Here is a 16,917-nt window from a genome sequence, read left to right as displayed (position 1 = left end):
TTTGAGAAAGACTAAATGGGAAAGACAGCAGCATTAACAAATGTCCTATTTTATTTGTAAATTTCACTCTAGAGATAAATTATGGACAATTGGCTCGGACTGTACATATACAGCCACCGAAGGCTATGAGAGTTTGTGGTTTGTAACACTCAGTACCACAGTCACCCCAATGGACCCGCGGACCAAAAGAGTCCCTAAAAGCGGCGCTAAGGCCTCAATTAAGCACAAAGACAGAGTTAATTAGGAAGCTTATTGCCTCTCCCGAGGGCATGGGGCTCCAAACGCTCTCCTATACACCCTGCTGAGGGAATCTAGGCACAAACTGATGCACTGTAATTAACTGTGCTTAGCAAATCAACAGCAGCCATTTTCTCTTTGGCAGTTGCTGTAAGAGTGTTAAAATTAAAATTAACTGAAGATAATTATTTTTATTTTCGTTTGAATTTAGTCACAATGACTTGTCTCTCAGATGTTTACGCCTACATCTCCCTCAGGGTATTCTCATTTTTCAGGCAAATGAATCAACGTGCAATCACAGCAATCGTGCCGTAGCCCCCTCAACCCCTCCCTCAAATTTGGAATGCTTCAAACAAATTCTAAGTTGGTTTAGTAGCAGTGCAGTAACCATGATAAAAAAAAGAAGGTTCTGCTTCTTATCTCTACACCAGGAAAAGCATGAATACCGTTGGAGAAACGGCACAAACACTCGTGCTTTTCCTGGTGTAGAGATAGAAATAGAAAAGAGAGGAATGATGAAGAGTTCAGTTTCAGAATTTGGATGTGATGACTAATGGAGGGGATCATGTGTGATTATGTTTGACCTGCAATACAAGGGTAAGCCCCCCGTCCCCGTCCCTGTCCCATTTGTCTGTTATCACAGGCAACAAATGATGTCTACAGATAAGCATGATGGCCGGTCCTCGTAAGGTGAGGAGTTCATTTCCATATTTCATGATCTAAGACCCCATCAGTCAACTGTTAGCTCTCTATCTGGCTCGATGAAGTGGTCTTTGAATTGGGCGCAGGTTAAATAGATGAATAATGTTCCCACCTTACACATTACAGTGTTATCGCCTGTCTAGCTTTGTGCATTACGAGCAGAGATGCAGGAACTGGGGCAGAAAACTTAAATTTACCAAAACTGTTGTTTGCTAAATATAATTTTTCATTAGCTTCCCATAAATATTTGTTGTAACAAATTGTAGAGTATACATAAATCAGATTATGTGAGTATACGTACATAATTCACAAAATTTCGACAAAAAAAAAGCAATGTATTTTTTTTTATTGACTGTTATCACATAGGAGGTGACAGAGTAAAATGGTTGAATGTAGCAAAAGACACACATTTGTCAGAAAGAAATGTGTAAGTGCAGGAAAGACAGAGGTGCAGAAAAAAATGAGAGAGAGGGGGGGGGGGGGGGGGGGGGGGTTAACTATGTCCACAGGTAGGTTATTTCTCTCTGTAAACATATGTATCCATTTGTCCCGTGGGTGCGTCCCCTTGGCGTCCCGTCGGCAGTGGCCGGGTCACACCTCCATTAAGGGCTTTGTCACAGTGATTAATAGCTCCTTCTATCATCTTTAATTCACTCCCTGATGATGGCGGCCCTGCTCGCTGCTCGGGGTAATCGTGTGATGTATGAGTCCGCCCAACACCTCGTGGCAGAGGTGAAAATCATTCCACCCATGCAGATAGCAGGCCCGGGAACAAATGTTTTCCCTCCTTAATAAAAATTAATGAATACGGCGTCAAGCGAGAACATTTAAATACATATAATAACATACAAACAAACATATTCGCATATCTGTGTTCATGCATAGTGCCGTGGTGTATTTTCTGATGCCCATGAGTGATTTTGATAAGGCGATAATGCTGTTTTCCTCATTATTTTGCACTAAATCTTATGTGTTTTTCCAGATATCAACATCAAAGTTTAACTTTTTTTTACTATTTTATGTTCTTGTACTATCCTGATGCGCCATCTCTGTTGATGATGCAGTTGAAGTCATGGTGCTGCTCCCAGCTGGAGTTCCCCTTCGCTACCCAGAATTCTTTTAGACCTCCCTCTTTGATGAAGGGCGTCAGCTTGCAATGATGAAGTAATGTCCATTACTGAACAAACAAACAGGATTATACTGAGACACCCTGAAATGCACACACACACACGCGCGCACACACACGCACACACACACACACACACACACACACACACATATCAATCCGATCATCTGTGCTCAGTGTCCCTACTGCCCCACACGTCTAAGAACAGCTCCGGTCTTTGACTTATCAATCATCTGCACACGAAACCACAATTTTTAAAACTCTGGACATAGCATATATGCTCTCTGCTAATGTTTACCTTACAGAAACATATATGTTTATGAGCTGAAATGCTCTCGTGGAGTCCATTGGACCGGGGGAATTTCTGGTCTAAATCAAATATAAACTTTGAGACCAGTGTGAGGGGGGGGACATGTCAAAGGAGAAACAGCAATGGGGGGATACAGTTACCTTTAAAAGCTCTTCTCCCTCTACCATATGGCAACCTTCACATCCAGGACTATAACCGCGGTACTCCGTGCTAAAAATCATTACCTTGACTCCGAAAGCCACATTGAGTTTCATGCCCGGCCCGGCTCAGCAACGTCTTTAAAATAAAATTCCCCTCAAACTCGCTGGGCCCACACAGTGTGTGTGTCAAACACAATAGTTGCGTAGACACTGAGATCAGGTATTGCTGCAGGGAATCACTCTGAAAAATACTTAAGTTGTAGATCTGGTTCCACAAATACACGAACATAGTGCATAACACAGAAAATGCTGCCAAATATCTGTAATAGACAGCTGATTCAGCACAATGTGTTCATGCGTTGGGTTTTTTGTTCCCAACAGCAAACGCACGTTTTGACAGGGAATTATGATTCTTAACCGGCAGAGGAAAACAGCTCCTGAACTGCTGCGGTAGTTGACAGTTTTGCATTACTTTTCACAGGACGTTGTGCTTTGACCTTGCACATTTTTTAAGGATATTTATATGCAACCCAGTTGGCTTATCTTGTTCATCGAGTATAGTGGTAAAGGTTGTGTCAGTTTAAAGGGGGAGAGCACATGAAAAAGTTCAATGACTTTGTCCAGGTCTTGAGTTAATCTCTCAGGTTAGTTTATGACCACCTGTGGCCAATCACTGTGACCCGTTCAGTCAATCAGAAGCACGGTTACTTCATGGCCAGTGAACAAGAAGTGTGTGTGTGTATCTGTGTGGATCAAAGGTTCCATGGCTGACAGCGCAGCGGTACAGTGTCACACAGGCAGCCCTTTAGGAATGTTCCTCAGCCCAGGGATGGGTTGCGGAGCCTCATTAGCAGAGCCCCCTCTCACCGTGGCCTGTCAGCCCGCGTTAGGCGCTGCCCACGTCAGATGCACGCTGGGGGAGCCTGCAGCTTCCTGTGAATCATTTCCGGCTTTGAGTGTCTTTTCTGTCTCCTCGTGTGACACCTGGCCGGCAGTGTGTCGCGCTACATGGCCGTTTGCTCGCTTAGTGACCTGTCTGATCGTCTGCATGTGAACTTGTCTCTCTCCGTGTCTGACTTCCTTCGCATTGGAAATGTATCCGTCTTTCTGATTACTGTGCTCTCTGTCCTCCTGTTTGGGAGAACAATGCTACTTTGCTCCACCTGCGCACTGTGTCAACACTGCGAATGATTCAATCCCTCTTCCACCGCTAAGCTCCACCAGCCACGTGTGCCACTCTGAAGAAGCCCAGTGTGGGTTCAAGGGTCGTACTTCTATGTCCTGTTTCACTCTATTCACAATTAACCCCAGCAAGCTTCCCTCTGTTTTCACTGTACAGTGGAGAAAGAGTTCAGGAAAAGGAAATATAAAACAGTGAGAGCAGTACAATGCTGAGCAGACCTTGCATAGACACCTTGGCATCAGCTCAAACTAATAGCAAACAAACCATGTTGTTGCTGCGGGTTTGTTTTGTTTTAGCTCCAAACTTAGTTTATGACATATCAGGTGTTATTTATAATTTTGATATGAATTTAAATGTGTCCGTTGGGTTTTTCCGAGGCCAGGGACATGGCTAATGATTAGAAACTAGAAACAAGAAAAACATTGACATAAGAAAGAAGTGTGCTCCTGTAATGCTCTCCTGCTTATTATTACTGAGCTCAATGAAAATGGAATGGAGGCTTTGTCACATGACACCGCCACGTGTTTTTTATCATGGTATCTGTTGGACCGGCTGTCTTCTGCTAACTGATCAAGTTAACGTATGTACACTTTGAATGTTTAACTCAATTGTCAGTGCTGTCAGGAACTTATTAAATGGCATTTGAAAGATAACCTGTTGCCATCGTTAATTTGTGATAATCCATCCATCACAAAGATATCCCTGAGCATCACCCTCACGTAGAGACTCTCCGTGTGTCTTTCACAGGTGATGGTGACGATGAGTTCGCCCTCTACCCATCCGACATCTTAGACGATGTATGTGGCTCTGACGGTGATCCCACAACTTCTTCGGCCCTGGCAGAGTACCCAGCATCCCCTCTGCTCTCCGAGGATGAGGCTTCACCCCAGCACCCCTTGTCATTCCAACACCCGAGCAGCTTTTTACCCCAAGAAGAAGATTTGACCATTCCCCTGGACTTTGAACTGCGAGAGTCAGCAGTTCCAGGCGGAGGCCTGGGCATCTGGAGCCGCAGGAGGGTTAATGTCGGAGACCGCTTTGGACCATATGAGGGGGAGCACATGCCTTGTCTCCGAGACCCCACTCAAGGCTGGGAGGTAGGAACATGATAAACAATGAAGAGTTAATGTGCATATTCTCAACGTGATCCAAAATGATTGCCTTGCAGAGTAGGTACCAAAACATTTGACATTTGACAGAATTAGTGACGAAATAAGTTTACTGCAACCGTTATAATATCAAGAAAACAGGCATTTTTTATTATAGAGTGGCCACCATGTTTTTCAATGGTTTTAGGTTAGATTATATTGTAGCTAGGTTAAATATACTCGCTCTACTTATAACAGTATAGCTTAAGAAGTATAAATGTGAAAATTGCAGTTACAAGGATTTTCTGCAACAGTAATAGCACACTTTCTGACAAGGGCCAATCCTTGGCCAATATACACTGTGTCATTCGCATCAGGACTCTTTTTTAAAATATATAAATACATATATATATGTCGTCATGCTCACATTTAGCCCAGTGACCACAAGGCTGTTGTTGCCGTTTGTTGCCCAGTGATGTAATGTGAGCTCAGTGCCACTGAAAGAAAGGAGTCGAGGTTGTGCTCTTAACTCAATTAAAATGAAAAGCCATAAATCCCCTTTTCATCCTGGTTAGGGACCCAGTGCGGCCATTGGCAAATCACATATTGGTCAGCCGGCACAAAAAATCGAAGGCAGGGTCACAGGACAAGGTCAAAGGTTAGATGCGGCCTCCGTCAGTGTCATGCAAGTTCGGTTTTATAGAGTAGGAGGAAGGGGCTGGCAGAGTATCAGCCTCATTAAGTCTCCCAAAATAGATCCCCTCTAATTTGGATGTGAGGATTTAGTCCTTCATACTCAGGCCTTTGTCCCTTTGTCGGACAGAACCAAGCTTATTAAGAACTGCTGACCATGCAGTTCATAAAGTGAAAAGTCACAGGTTTAAATAAAAAGATGATTCAATACAGCAGTCCTTCTCTTATACCAGAGTCTCCCAAACCCTTAAGTCCAACGCTGTACTTTAAAGCTGACTGAGAACATGTTGGTAAAGTATCAACATTCGGCTCATATAAATAGTTTGGGATTTGGACCGGTGCTCGTTAGACCATTACTCCAGCCCTTCAGCTCTGACTCAGTGGTTTTGGCGCCTCGAACCAAATCAAAATAAATATCTTTCTTTTTTTTCACTCTGGACTGCATTTCTCCAAGAAACAACTTCTCCCTCATTATCAACTGCCGGGTGAGACGCAATATATAAATCTTAAATGGCTCTTAAATTGTAGTGAGGGAAAACTCTTCATTTTTACCCATTTTCGTAATACAGAATCTTAATAAAAAATCTCTGTCCCTCTCAAAGAGATTTACAGCTGGTTGAACACGCTCTCTGGTTATTCTTTTTCCCAGGGAAAGAAATAAAGGAAAAAGAGGTTTCATGAATTTTAATCCGGTGGTAATTTATGGGGATCTTGAATAATAATATGTATTTAAAAAACTGGGATGTGTGTGCGTGTGTGTGTGTGTGCGCGTGTGTGTGTGTGTGTAGGTGTGTGCGTGTGTGTGTGTGTGTGTGTCTGGGGGCAGGCGGGTGGGGGGGATTGAGGGGAAAGATGGGATCCTGGCGAGGCAGCACTGTATCACAATGTTTAATTACCACCCTGACAGCGAGCCATAACTCTTTCCATTAAGTAAATAAGTTGTAAAGAATTTATGATGAAATGCCACATTATTCAGAATGGATATTCAGTGATGACATCCCTCTGCATTAAATATGGTAAATGCCATTAAGCCCTCCTGACCCTCCCCCCTCTCCTCCCATGCCCACCCGTTCACCATCCCTCATCCGTTGCTCACCCCCCCCCCCCCCCCCCCCCCCCCCCTCCCTCCCGCCTGCAAACCGTCAATATGCCAATAAGCCTGCGGAGGGTCTGTAAAAATAAAATTGATTTGGTAAATGTGAGTTAAGATAGATATGTTTGCTTTCATCATCAATTCCGTGCGGCGCAGCGAGGTGATGTCACCGACCGGGGAACGCTAAAGTGGCGCTCCCATCTGGAGCGTTTGATGGAGGGCCCTGAGCGGCCCAGGCCAGTGGTGACAGACTGGGGGAAGTTTGTCACCAGGGAGGCCACCGTTCCTCAGAGCCATCACCATAAATTTGGGGGCTTTATTCATAAAGGGGACGAGTGAGTTATAGCGTCCGTGATGCTTTATGATTACAGGAATGGTGACTTATGGGAAAGATAGGTCCGGTAAATAAGAGGTAGGGAGGCAGGAGTGAGGGGTCTGTTGGCCTGAGATGCTCACCTACACTGCTGTATGCAGAACCGAGGTGCTGACTGTGCCAGTACTCATAATGCTCACTGTGTGAGTGTGCATGCAGTTAGATGTGTGTGTGTTTGTTGGCTGTGTTAAGGGTTTTAGAATGTAATCATTTGCCAGATGTTGTCGGTATAAACAATTTATCACAACCCAACCATTTTGTTGACTGAAGCTTTACTTTCAGTTAAAAAAATGTAAAATCTGAAAATGGACTGGATTTATTCATTCGAATGATTAATGAATTAACGCATTAATAAGGAATTAATTTAATGTAATTTGTATTTACAACAGAACAATAAACACCTAATATAAGAACAATGGGAGTTTTGAAATAAATCCAAATGGCTTTGAATATCTAAATAGAAAGTGAAGTGCCCTTTCTACCCTGGTGAATAGTGTTATTTGGACCCACCCGAACAAAGCTGACTACCGATTCTATTACCAAAGTTTAGCACATGGGCAGGGCTTAAATTCATCTAACAGGGCAAAAACAATCAAATAATAGAGGGTTAAGTACTCGATATGTTTTCCCAGACTTTATTTAATACTTTCACTCAAGTAAAAATTCTAAAACTACTGAAAATATATTGCATTCCAACTTTCATGTTTGGGATGAGGTGGCCAGCTCTTGCCCACAGTATTTGCATGCATTTCCCCATGGCTTCCTTGAAAGTACTCTTAACGCCTGGATGCCCACCAGTTTATATTCTGCTGTCTCTCTCTCTGAGTCGTTAGGCACATTGAAATTCAAACTCCATTTGTGTCTGTCTTCTTCTCAGCAGTGGCAACAATGAGACAGAGCGTTAGAGTCCGGGAGAGAGTTATCCAGCACTCAATGAGCCTTTGGGCTCACCCAAACTCGCAGCCCCACGGGATTATGGGCCCTGGGCTTAGAAAACCGGGTGCCTCCTGCTGTAGGAGCGATGGGCGGAGCAGGTTAGGGGTGCGAGAATGGGTGGGATGGTGAGTGGGGCGGGACAGGGGCGCTTTAGGGCCTTTGTGCACCTCTTGAGTGAGAGGCGGAGGTGCAGGTGGAGGCGATCGTGTTGGTGGTGGTGGTGGGGAGGTGGTGAAGGAGATTAGCAGTGATGGTGAATGGGAGTAGAGGATTAGGTGGCTGGGCAGGGCCTTTCCTGCCTCTGCCTGTCTCCTGAACCTCCCGGTCTTGAGAGGATGGGAGGATGTAAGGAGGAGAAGCAGCTGCCTGGCCAGGAGGAGACCCATCATTTAAACTGTTGTCAGCTGAAAATCTTGCATTTTCTAATGATCTACTTAGAAAAACAAATATGTTTGCATTCTGTTTGTTTTAGTGTTAAATGAGAAACTTTCAATTTGAGATTCCAAAAGACATTTTGTGATGAAAACTTGAGCTTGTAGGGTCTGTGGTTATGGTGCCGGTAGCAGGTGATTTGTCACATTTACACAACCGCGGAAATTACAAGAAAATCTCACCTGCAAAGTTTTCAGGCAACTGTAGTTCATCTGTAGTTACTTTTTTGCCTTTTTTTATATGTGCAGACAGTGTGAACTCTGGGTAAGGTCGCTCCTGGAATCGGGTTTTTTTCGTGGGTTGCATGTGTGCACACATGCGCTGTTGTGTGTGCATGTGTGTAAGACAGAGTGTGAGAGCGTGGATGGAGGGCGTTTCGAGAGGGCGTGTTTTTTGTGCACGGATAAGCCGCTGTCCTGAATGAATGCAGATGTCTCTGGCTGGCTGTCCGCCTGTCCCCTGTGCACTGACGGCCTGTCACCTCTCTCTGTCACAGGGAGAAAGAGCCACTCTTGGTCCTCCTAAAAGCCCCCTAATCCCCGAGCCCCTGCCACATCCCATCCACTGTCAGCGGAGATGGCCCTGCCCACAGCAGCGCTTAGAAAGGCAGGCGCTAGGGATGAACCCCTCTGTCACTCACGCACCTCTCAATGGACACACATCTTCACATTTTCACACACACGTACACACACGTATAGTTTTTTAGAAATACTAAGTGAAAAAGTCCTGCGTCTGCAAAGGCGATGTGAATGGCGGTTGTCAATGCATTGTGCTGCATGAACACAACGGCCGCGCTGACATCATTGTGACCCGTTCTCTTTCATGGGAAGAGCACTAACTAGCTGCTGAGACACTGTCTGTAATTATGAAGGAGCCGCTCACAGCATTCGCTGGGGTCTCATTGGCACTTAATGAATTTTAATGGGGACAATAAAGATCATTAAACTCTGTTGTGTGTGACCGGATAGTGTAAAGAGGGGAATGTGTCACCATGTAGACGGAATGTTCTGGACAAGAGGCTGGTGAGGAAACACATGGCACTTAATTATACCTTCTTTTATTGTAAATACAGCGACACTTCTGAGCTGTGTCGGACTAGTAGTTGGGACACATAGTTGGATAGACCTGAGGGTAAGGTACTGCTAGGGTTGAGGGCTAAAAGTAAGCATGGTCATGGGCACAAGAGTTTAGCTGGATATGAGCTAAGAACAAGGCTTAGTGTAGAACATGAACTTGGACTGAGAGGTCTGAGGGTGTAGGACAGACTTAGGGTGAAGTGGGTTTTCACCTCTTTCGATAGTTTTAATAAAGTCTCTAGCAGTTAAAATTGAGGAGTACCTTGTTATTGTCCTGCTTAGAGGCTGCCCAGTCACAACAAACACAGAACTATATGGCGTACCAAGCTAAGCTAAGTCTAGCTTTCACCCTGGTTTCTGAATCAACTTGCATGCAGTTTATGATCTGATTCCTACTTATTAATTATGATTTGACCATAGTTTATTTGCTATAACCATGGTCTTTTCTTTAACGTATCCATACTGTAGTTGCGATGGACAGATATTGTAGAAAGTGAAAATTGTAGCTTTAGACATAAAAACAATTGGTGGCATTGAACGTAATCTGATCCTTTGTCAACATTTTTATCTGGCAATTGAGTTGTATAAAACGTGTCACTATCAAATCTATTCAATCAAATCTTTTATTTACTACTATATCTATAATGTCTGAAATACCGCATGTTGCAACAACCAGTCACAGTAAGTTTTTTCAAAGACTGAATTGATTGACAATTGATTAGTTGAATTGGCCCCAGCCCAGTTGAGTAAATATCATGTGCTTAACCTGCTGTGCTACCAAAACACCCCTGGCCTCTAACTTCCTTCACATGGTGCAGAGTGTGCAGCCCCATAGCGCCTTAAGCCGCGTGTGTCTGTGTCTGCTTTTGTCTCTCCTGGAGTCTGTGAGGGAGATGAGCTCCCCATTCAATGTAACTGGAGCTTGATTGTCTTGGAAGGGAGTGATGTCCATTCAAAAATCCCAAAGACAAAACAAGCTGGGGGTCCGTCTCCCAGCCTCTCAGTTGATTGGTAATCCCTTTCTTTGGGTTAATCTGTTGTGTGTTGGTGCTAGTTGAGGCGTGTGTTTGTCTGTTTGTGTGTGTGTGTGTGTGTGTGTGTGTGTTTGGGGGGGGGTGGTTACTGATGTTCTAATCTTATGTGAGAGAAGATGGTGGCACATGAGAGAGTTTGAAATAAAGTGTGAGAAGATTCCCCTCTGTTAGTGCAGGGTCAGTCAAATCCTCCACTTTCTCCGGAGGTGGCTCTTCTTCTCACACTAAAACAGGACCAAAAAAAAACAAATTTCTGATTTACCCCTCATTCCTCCCCACTCCTTCCTCCTCCCTCATTCTCTGTCTGAGTTCCCAGCAGGGAGGGGAAGCTAGGTTAACTAACTGAACAAAGTCAGAGTGAATTGCAGAAGGACAAAGGCGGGCGTGAGTGGGGGCTATGCCAGTTGGTAGGTGTAGCCAGCAGCACAATACCAGGTGAAGGAGGCTCTCGTCAGGGGTCTATCCAAGTAGGTCAAAGGTCATGGACCTAATTAGATCTGAAGTGAATGGAGGGACTTGTTTGATTGAAGGAGGAGGCCGGGAAAAGGAGAGAAGAGGAAGGAGGAGTTCACCTGTTTGAAAAGCACAGAGGGGGGGACATGTTTCTCCCCCCATTATATCTGACCAGTTTAGATGCAGAAAAAATCGGACTCGCTGATGGCTCCCAGTGGGACTCAAAACACACAGTCTAAGCTGAAAAAAAGGGGGCTGATCTGATCGGAAACACATGCAGGGCAAACTCTATAACACAATGACAAACGTCTAGACGGCCACAGATATAATAGAATTTATATGCAGGTGCATTGACTCATCGGCGGAATATAAATGCCACTGCCTTGTAACACACATTTATATCATCTATCCTCAGCTGTTATAGCTCTCTGGATACATTGAGAGGGATGTACACTGCATGACTTGCCGTAACAAGGAAGCTTCAAAGTCGCTGTCGAAGCCATTCTTTTCCAGGCCTTTCTGTGTTATGCGATGACTTACAGGGAAGTAGAAGGGAAGTGAAAGGAGAAATGAGAGATGAGAGGTGGCATGTAGCAAAACGCGTACCAGCTTGCATTCATTTTACCACAAGAATTTACCAAAGAGTCTATTTTTTAAGGTTAGAGTGTTGTGAGTGAACCTTTGAGTCAAAATGTTAAACAACCTATTAATTTACTACTCGATAGGCAGTAAATGTGGTGGATGTATTGAGGTAACCTTAGGAAAGGACTATGGGGAATGTGCTACTGACTCCACATAGGATAAGAGCACTTTAATCAAACGCACCTCGTCAACTGTCTGCAGAGCTCCCCCTGGGCAAACAAAAGTGCTGTTATTCATTTACACACACACAAAAATCAACACTACATGTTTGTAATATGTATGCGTGGCCACAAATACACAACTACACAGTAAACCCCATAGGTTTACACACACACACACACACACACACAAAATGTGGCCCCTGCACTCTGCACAGATAGGAGTGAAAATGAGGGGACCCCTAAACGGCATACAGGAAACAGAGGTGATGAATTCCGTGTGCGGGGCCACAGAGAGAGGCTCATAGATACCTTATCTAGGGGGATTGATAGGGGAAGGGCCTTCCCTTAAAACACACTACTGATTGTTTCCAAATGTCTTCCCAACAGGGAGGGTTCGAGAGAGGGAGAAACGGCGACTCGGGGGCAGAGCTTGCAGGCTTTTTATTGGTCCAGTCCGGGGAAACAGAGAGGGAACAGCAACTCTGTCCTGGCTTTGCTGCCCCGAGTTGCTGCTAGTGCTTAACTACCAGTCAGATCGCATTACCAAGGCAGTAAATCTAAGTACCGGTTAACGCAAATAATCAAGAGCTAATACTGCTCTACAAAACCACTTTCTCTGTGTCTGTGGTCAGCGCTGCGCAAACAGGCACGGCCCTCTGTCCCCTTAGCCTCTGCCAGACTCTCCCTCACTCTCTCACGGCTATTATAACCTACACACAGTCACAATCTCCATATACTTATGTATCCATGTATCCCGTATGGAGTGTGCTGCTCTGTGTGTTTAGTGTGTGTGTGTGTGTTCACTCACATGTTGGAATCTCTTTTCTGTCTCTGCGCCGCAGTTCAAAGGGTAATGGGACATTGCGGTCTGGTTTGAGAGCTTATTACTGGGTTAAGCGCTAAAAAACGCAGGCTGGGCCACATTCAGCACAGTAACACCGTACCCCTCTTACAATTACTCCATATTGCCGCTCCAATTAGAGTGGAGCGGTTCCAAAACCAGAACTGAGAGCTGCCAGGTTTAGAGAGAGAGAAAGCAGAGGCCCCGGGTGGCAGTAATGAGGTCTTAACCCCGACTTTGCTCTATTATGTCATAATGCTTTAATTCGAGCCATATGATAGGCTGCTGTGCACTCTTATGTTATTGGAAAGTCAATATTTGTGAGCTGGCCCTGTCTGGTCCCCTCAGATGTGGCCTGGGAGTAAATGCAAAAAAAGCCAAAGATTGCTGAGAAGTGAATGATTGACAGACGGGAAGACCACATCAGGTTGCTGAGGAATGGTGTCGCATGATGGCGTCGTGCTTCTTGACAAATTATATGATAAGATAAATAATATGTCACGTCTTCACCAGCTGATGGATACTTTAGTCACCATGTCACAGATATAGTTGTAATCAATGGAAAGCACCCTTTTAGTACTACCAGTATTGGCAGTATTATTACTATTAGCCGCAGTGTTAGTTACATTTCTTGGCGGCAGTTCCTCATGTAAAGTAACATGCAGGCCATTGAATTGATCCTACACAGCATCTGTATTGTATACTATGTATTTCTATGGTATGATTTATGTTATATTTGACCTCTACTCGTAGATTTGTCTACTTTACCGTGCTGGAAAGTAACGTAGTACATTTACCTAAGTACTTCCCCGAGGTCTAATTCTGAGGTACTTGGACTTTACATTTCTCTTCTACTACATTTCAGGGGAAAATGTATACTTTTTATCCAAATTTATTTATATTTTTAGAAAGTACTTTTCAGATTTCACATATAAATATAAAAATATGATGAACTGTTATGAATATAGCTTAGCTTCCCAACAGAAGTGGGTAAATTCAGCTCCACCTCAACCATCTATAACCTTAAAATCCTGATATTACCTTAATCATAATCAACTAATATCATTTATGAGAACATAATGCTCTGAAAGGAGGCAGTTGCCATAATGACTTAGTTGAAGTGTGTTTTGCTGGTAGATACATTTTAATGCAGGTCTTTCACATTGTCCGGCCCACACACCTGAGACCAGCCACTCGCGTTGGGATGACTCTGCAGTCAAAAACAGTGTTTGGCCTCCTGTTGTAGCGAGCGCTAATTAACTAAAAGGGTGTTTGTTAATATTTTGTACAGTGTTTGAAGGTCACATTTTAAATTAGTGTGGCTCTTGTATTTAATGGGGTTAATTACCATGGTAATTACCACCACTCACATCCTGGTCAATAATTGTTTTGTAATTGCTTTCAGGTTGCATAATAATGATACAGTCCATCAATTTCTATCATTGCATCATTTTTCAATAGGGGAAGTTTGGTTATGGTCAGAATAAACATGCATTCCTTTGGAATAATGAGAACAAAGTGGCAAATACTATGTCTTGAAATGAGTGAATAAAGTACCGTACCTGCTTTTACAGCTTCAGTAACTCGTTCAGAATAATTTCAAACTCTCCAAAAAAACTATATTTTGAGAATTATTAGAAAAAACTATTCAGCAATGATTCAGCAAAAGTACAACACATAATAAAGGCTACTCTTCTGCAAGTGCTCTCTCTAAAGTCTCACGATGCTGCACCATAGGCTACATATGCTGCAAATCAGACTTCATTTGTGTTCTGCGGAGTTACATTTCTTGTTTACACTCACAGTGACTCCAGGAATGTTATTGTAACTCCATTACAGCAGCTTTTGCAGAGTATCTTTTTTCATACCAAGCAGTGTTCATTGTTTGAAGATGTAAATTGAGCAATAAAAAGGGAATGTTTCAGGGATATATTGGATTAGACATCCAGCATATTGTATGCTCATGTGTTTTGCATTATAGATTTCTCAACTTTAGTGTGGGGCAGGGGATTGGGCTCTACACATGGCAGTCACCCTAAAATCCACAGATAAATGCAGTTCACTCATGCGAAGATCGTGGGGAATAGATAGTGTTTCTCCTCCCGGGAGAGAGTGGCTGGGATGAAAAGGGGACTTAAAACATGCTTGTGCATAGCGACTGAGGGGGTAGTCTGTGAGAAGATAGGATAGGCAAAACTAGACAACGAGACAGGGTGAAAACAAGAGTGATGGATGAGGCAGACGAGAGACAAAGACGGATAAAGGGGAGAGAAGAGTACAAGAGAGAGAGAGACTAAATCAGTCATAGTGAATGAAAGAGAGGCAGAATGAGCTGAGAAGGTGGAGAGAGAACTCAATGTTTTGTCTCTGGTACGTGCCGAGGGAGACAGATTTCCCGGTGGAGTGTTCCCAAGTGTCCCTCTGCAGTCTGTAATAGGATTTTCCAGGCTACAGCAGGTAGTCTGTGAGGGAACTTTGTTCGTCGGCGCTCACAGATAAGGGTTAATGCAGCCCAAAGGTTCCTCCACTACACAGGGCGCTCTGGGAGTCTGTCGCTCCCTCCTCGCCGGGCCTGTGCTGTCAGCACCAATCCGTCACAAAGGATTTCATCCTGCAAAACTCAGTGGCCAAATCTGACATCTCCAACAAACTAATTGTTGTCTCCAGTCCTGGCAAGCCCTGTGAAGTCCCAACGAGTTAGCGTCTTCTGCACAGATGAGAACAAAATTGCAAAATAAGTGTCTCAGACGAATTATGCTTTGTCATGAGCCCTAAACAGGAGAGGAGAGGAGAGAGAATGCCAAGACAGACAAGACCAGGCCAGAGTCTTTGAGAGCAGGGTTTGTGTCATCCGTATTCTCTCCTCCAATTGTTCTCTTCCTCCAAACTGTTTTATGGCTGCTTCGCTTCCCTCCAAACTACTTTATGACACACATTGTAATGTCTTTAGAGTTCTGGGCAGCCTCTGATCGGGCCATGCAGCGCTTCTCTCTGGCCCTGAGTGACAGTGGGACCAGGTCCAACCACCACCCAGGACACAGAGCCATAAATCATCCTGCTGGCACCGGGCTTCACTTCCTGAACAGCTACCAGTTCCTGCAGGGGACAAAAAGGCCTTTGTGGGCTTTAGGCTGCTAGAGCTTCTCCTCTCTTTGAGGATTCTGAAGTTTATGAGCAATGCTGAGAACGATTGCGGAGGAGAGACAGAGTTTACACACACTCTTTCTTTCTCTACGCAAGTTTAATAAGGCTGTGACTGAACTACGGCTAAAAGCCACTGAATGCGAACACCTGTTGAACAGCAGGTCTTGATCAGATCAGCCACTGTTTGTTTATCTACGTCACCATAGAAACTTCCCATTGATGCTACTTCACTAAGATAAAGTCATCAGCCTTAAGTTTCTGTAGGAGCCCAACTTGGCCATTTTATCACTGTGCAGTGTTGTGTGAAGAATCGAGACTGCGGTGGTCCTCGCCAAAGGTGGCCTCTCTCCATCACTCCATCCCTCCCGCCTTCCTTTACATTCCTCATTTCCACCATTCTCCGTCCTCTCCGTGTGTTTGGATGGCTCCACCTCACTGTCAGGCTGTGAGGGACGGCTGTTTTCCTTGCAGGCCAGATCAAGACAGGAGATTGGCCCCGGGGGGCCCGAGGATGTGAAGCTTCTGACACGTCCCGTAAATCTAGGGTGTCCCATCTCCAGTGCTCGATCTGCGTGCAGCAATGAGAACACCAATGAGGCGTGAGGATGAACATTCCTCAGGCCGTTCTCACACACAAACCCCTGGGTTTTGCTTGGAGAATAATACCTCGCTGCCGCTCTTCTCTGACTAGACTAGGGAGCTGTCCACCTCAGGCGAATATTCTGCCTTTTCCACCCCTGGTGAAATAAGTCCCCAAACCCCAACTTTTTAGCCATAAAAGTTTTCACAAGAAGGCTGCTTGCTTAGTGTATGGTTTTGTGTTTGCGTAACATGATGAATATGAAATGGTATGTTATTCTTGTGTCTATGAGAAGCAGTTACAAACCGCTTATGTTGAGATACTTAATTCCCATAGTCCTTAATATACTCACTCACATACACACATATTCTTGCACATGCACAACATCAACAATACATATTATATTATATATATACAATACATATTACTCCCATGTATAGGATATACTGTATGTGGGGTATTTACATTTTTGACCTATGTTACTAATTTCTATCTCTCTTATCTATATCAAATTTAAAATGTACAAATATATTACAAGCCCGGTATTTTTTACTAAATGTTTGGGCCATGCTTTCATGTGTGTGTCTGACAGGAACATTTGCAGCACACAGACAGACAAACAGATGGGCAGCTAACATGTAAATCAATAGAAAGAGCTAATTTAGTCAAAGAC

At 44.1% G+C, this 16,917-nt stretch overlaps 1 protein-coding gene across 1 annotated transcript in view; it reads left to right on the top strand.

Annotated features, from left to right (window-relative positions):
* mecom (MDS1 and EVI1 complex locus) overlaps positions 1-16,917 on the top strand; it is a gene marked incomplete at both ends in the record, with an annotated part of 127,450 nt that overhangs the window by 35,595 nt on the left and 74,938 nt on the right. The window contains one exon of the mRNA XM_079165846.1: positions 4,446-4,795. Within this exon, the coding sequence (XP_079021972.1) occupies positions 4,446-4,795 (350 nt within the window). The remainder of the gene's footprint in view (positions 1-4,445; positions 4,796-16,917) is intronic.

Source organism: Pholis gunnellus (genome assembly GCF_910591455.1).
Source record: "Pholis gunnellus genome assembly, chromosome: 9".
In the NCBI taxonomy this organism is placed as follows: Eukaryota; Metazoa; Chordata; class Actinopteri; order Perciformes; family Pholidae; genus Pholis; species Pholis gunnellus.
This window is presented reverse-complemented; position numbering and strand designations above follow the sequence as displayed.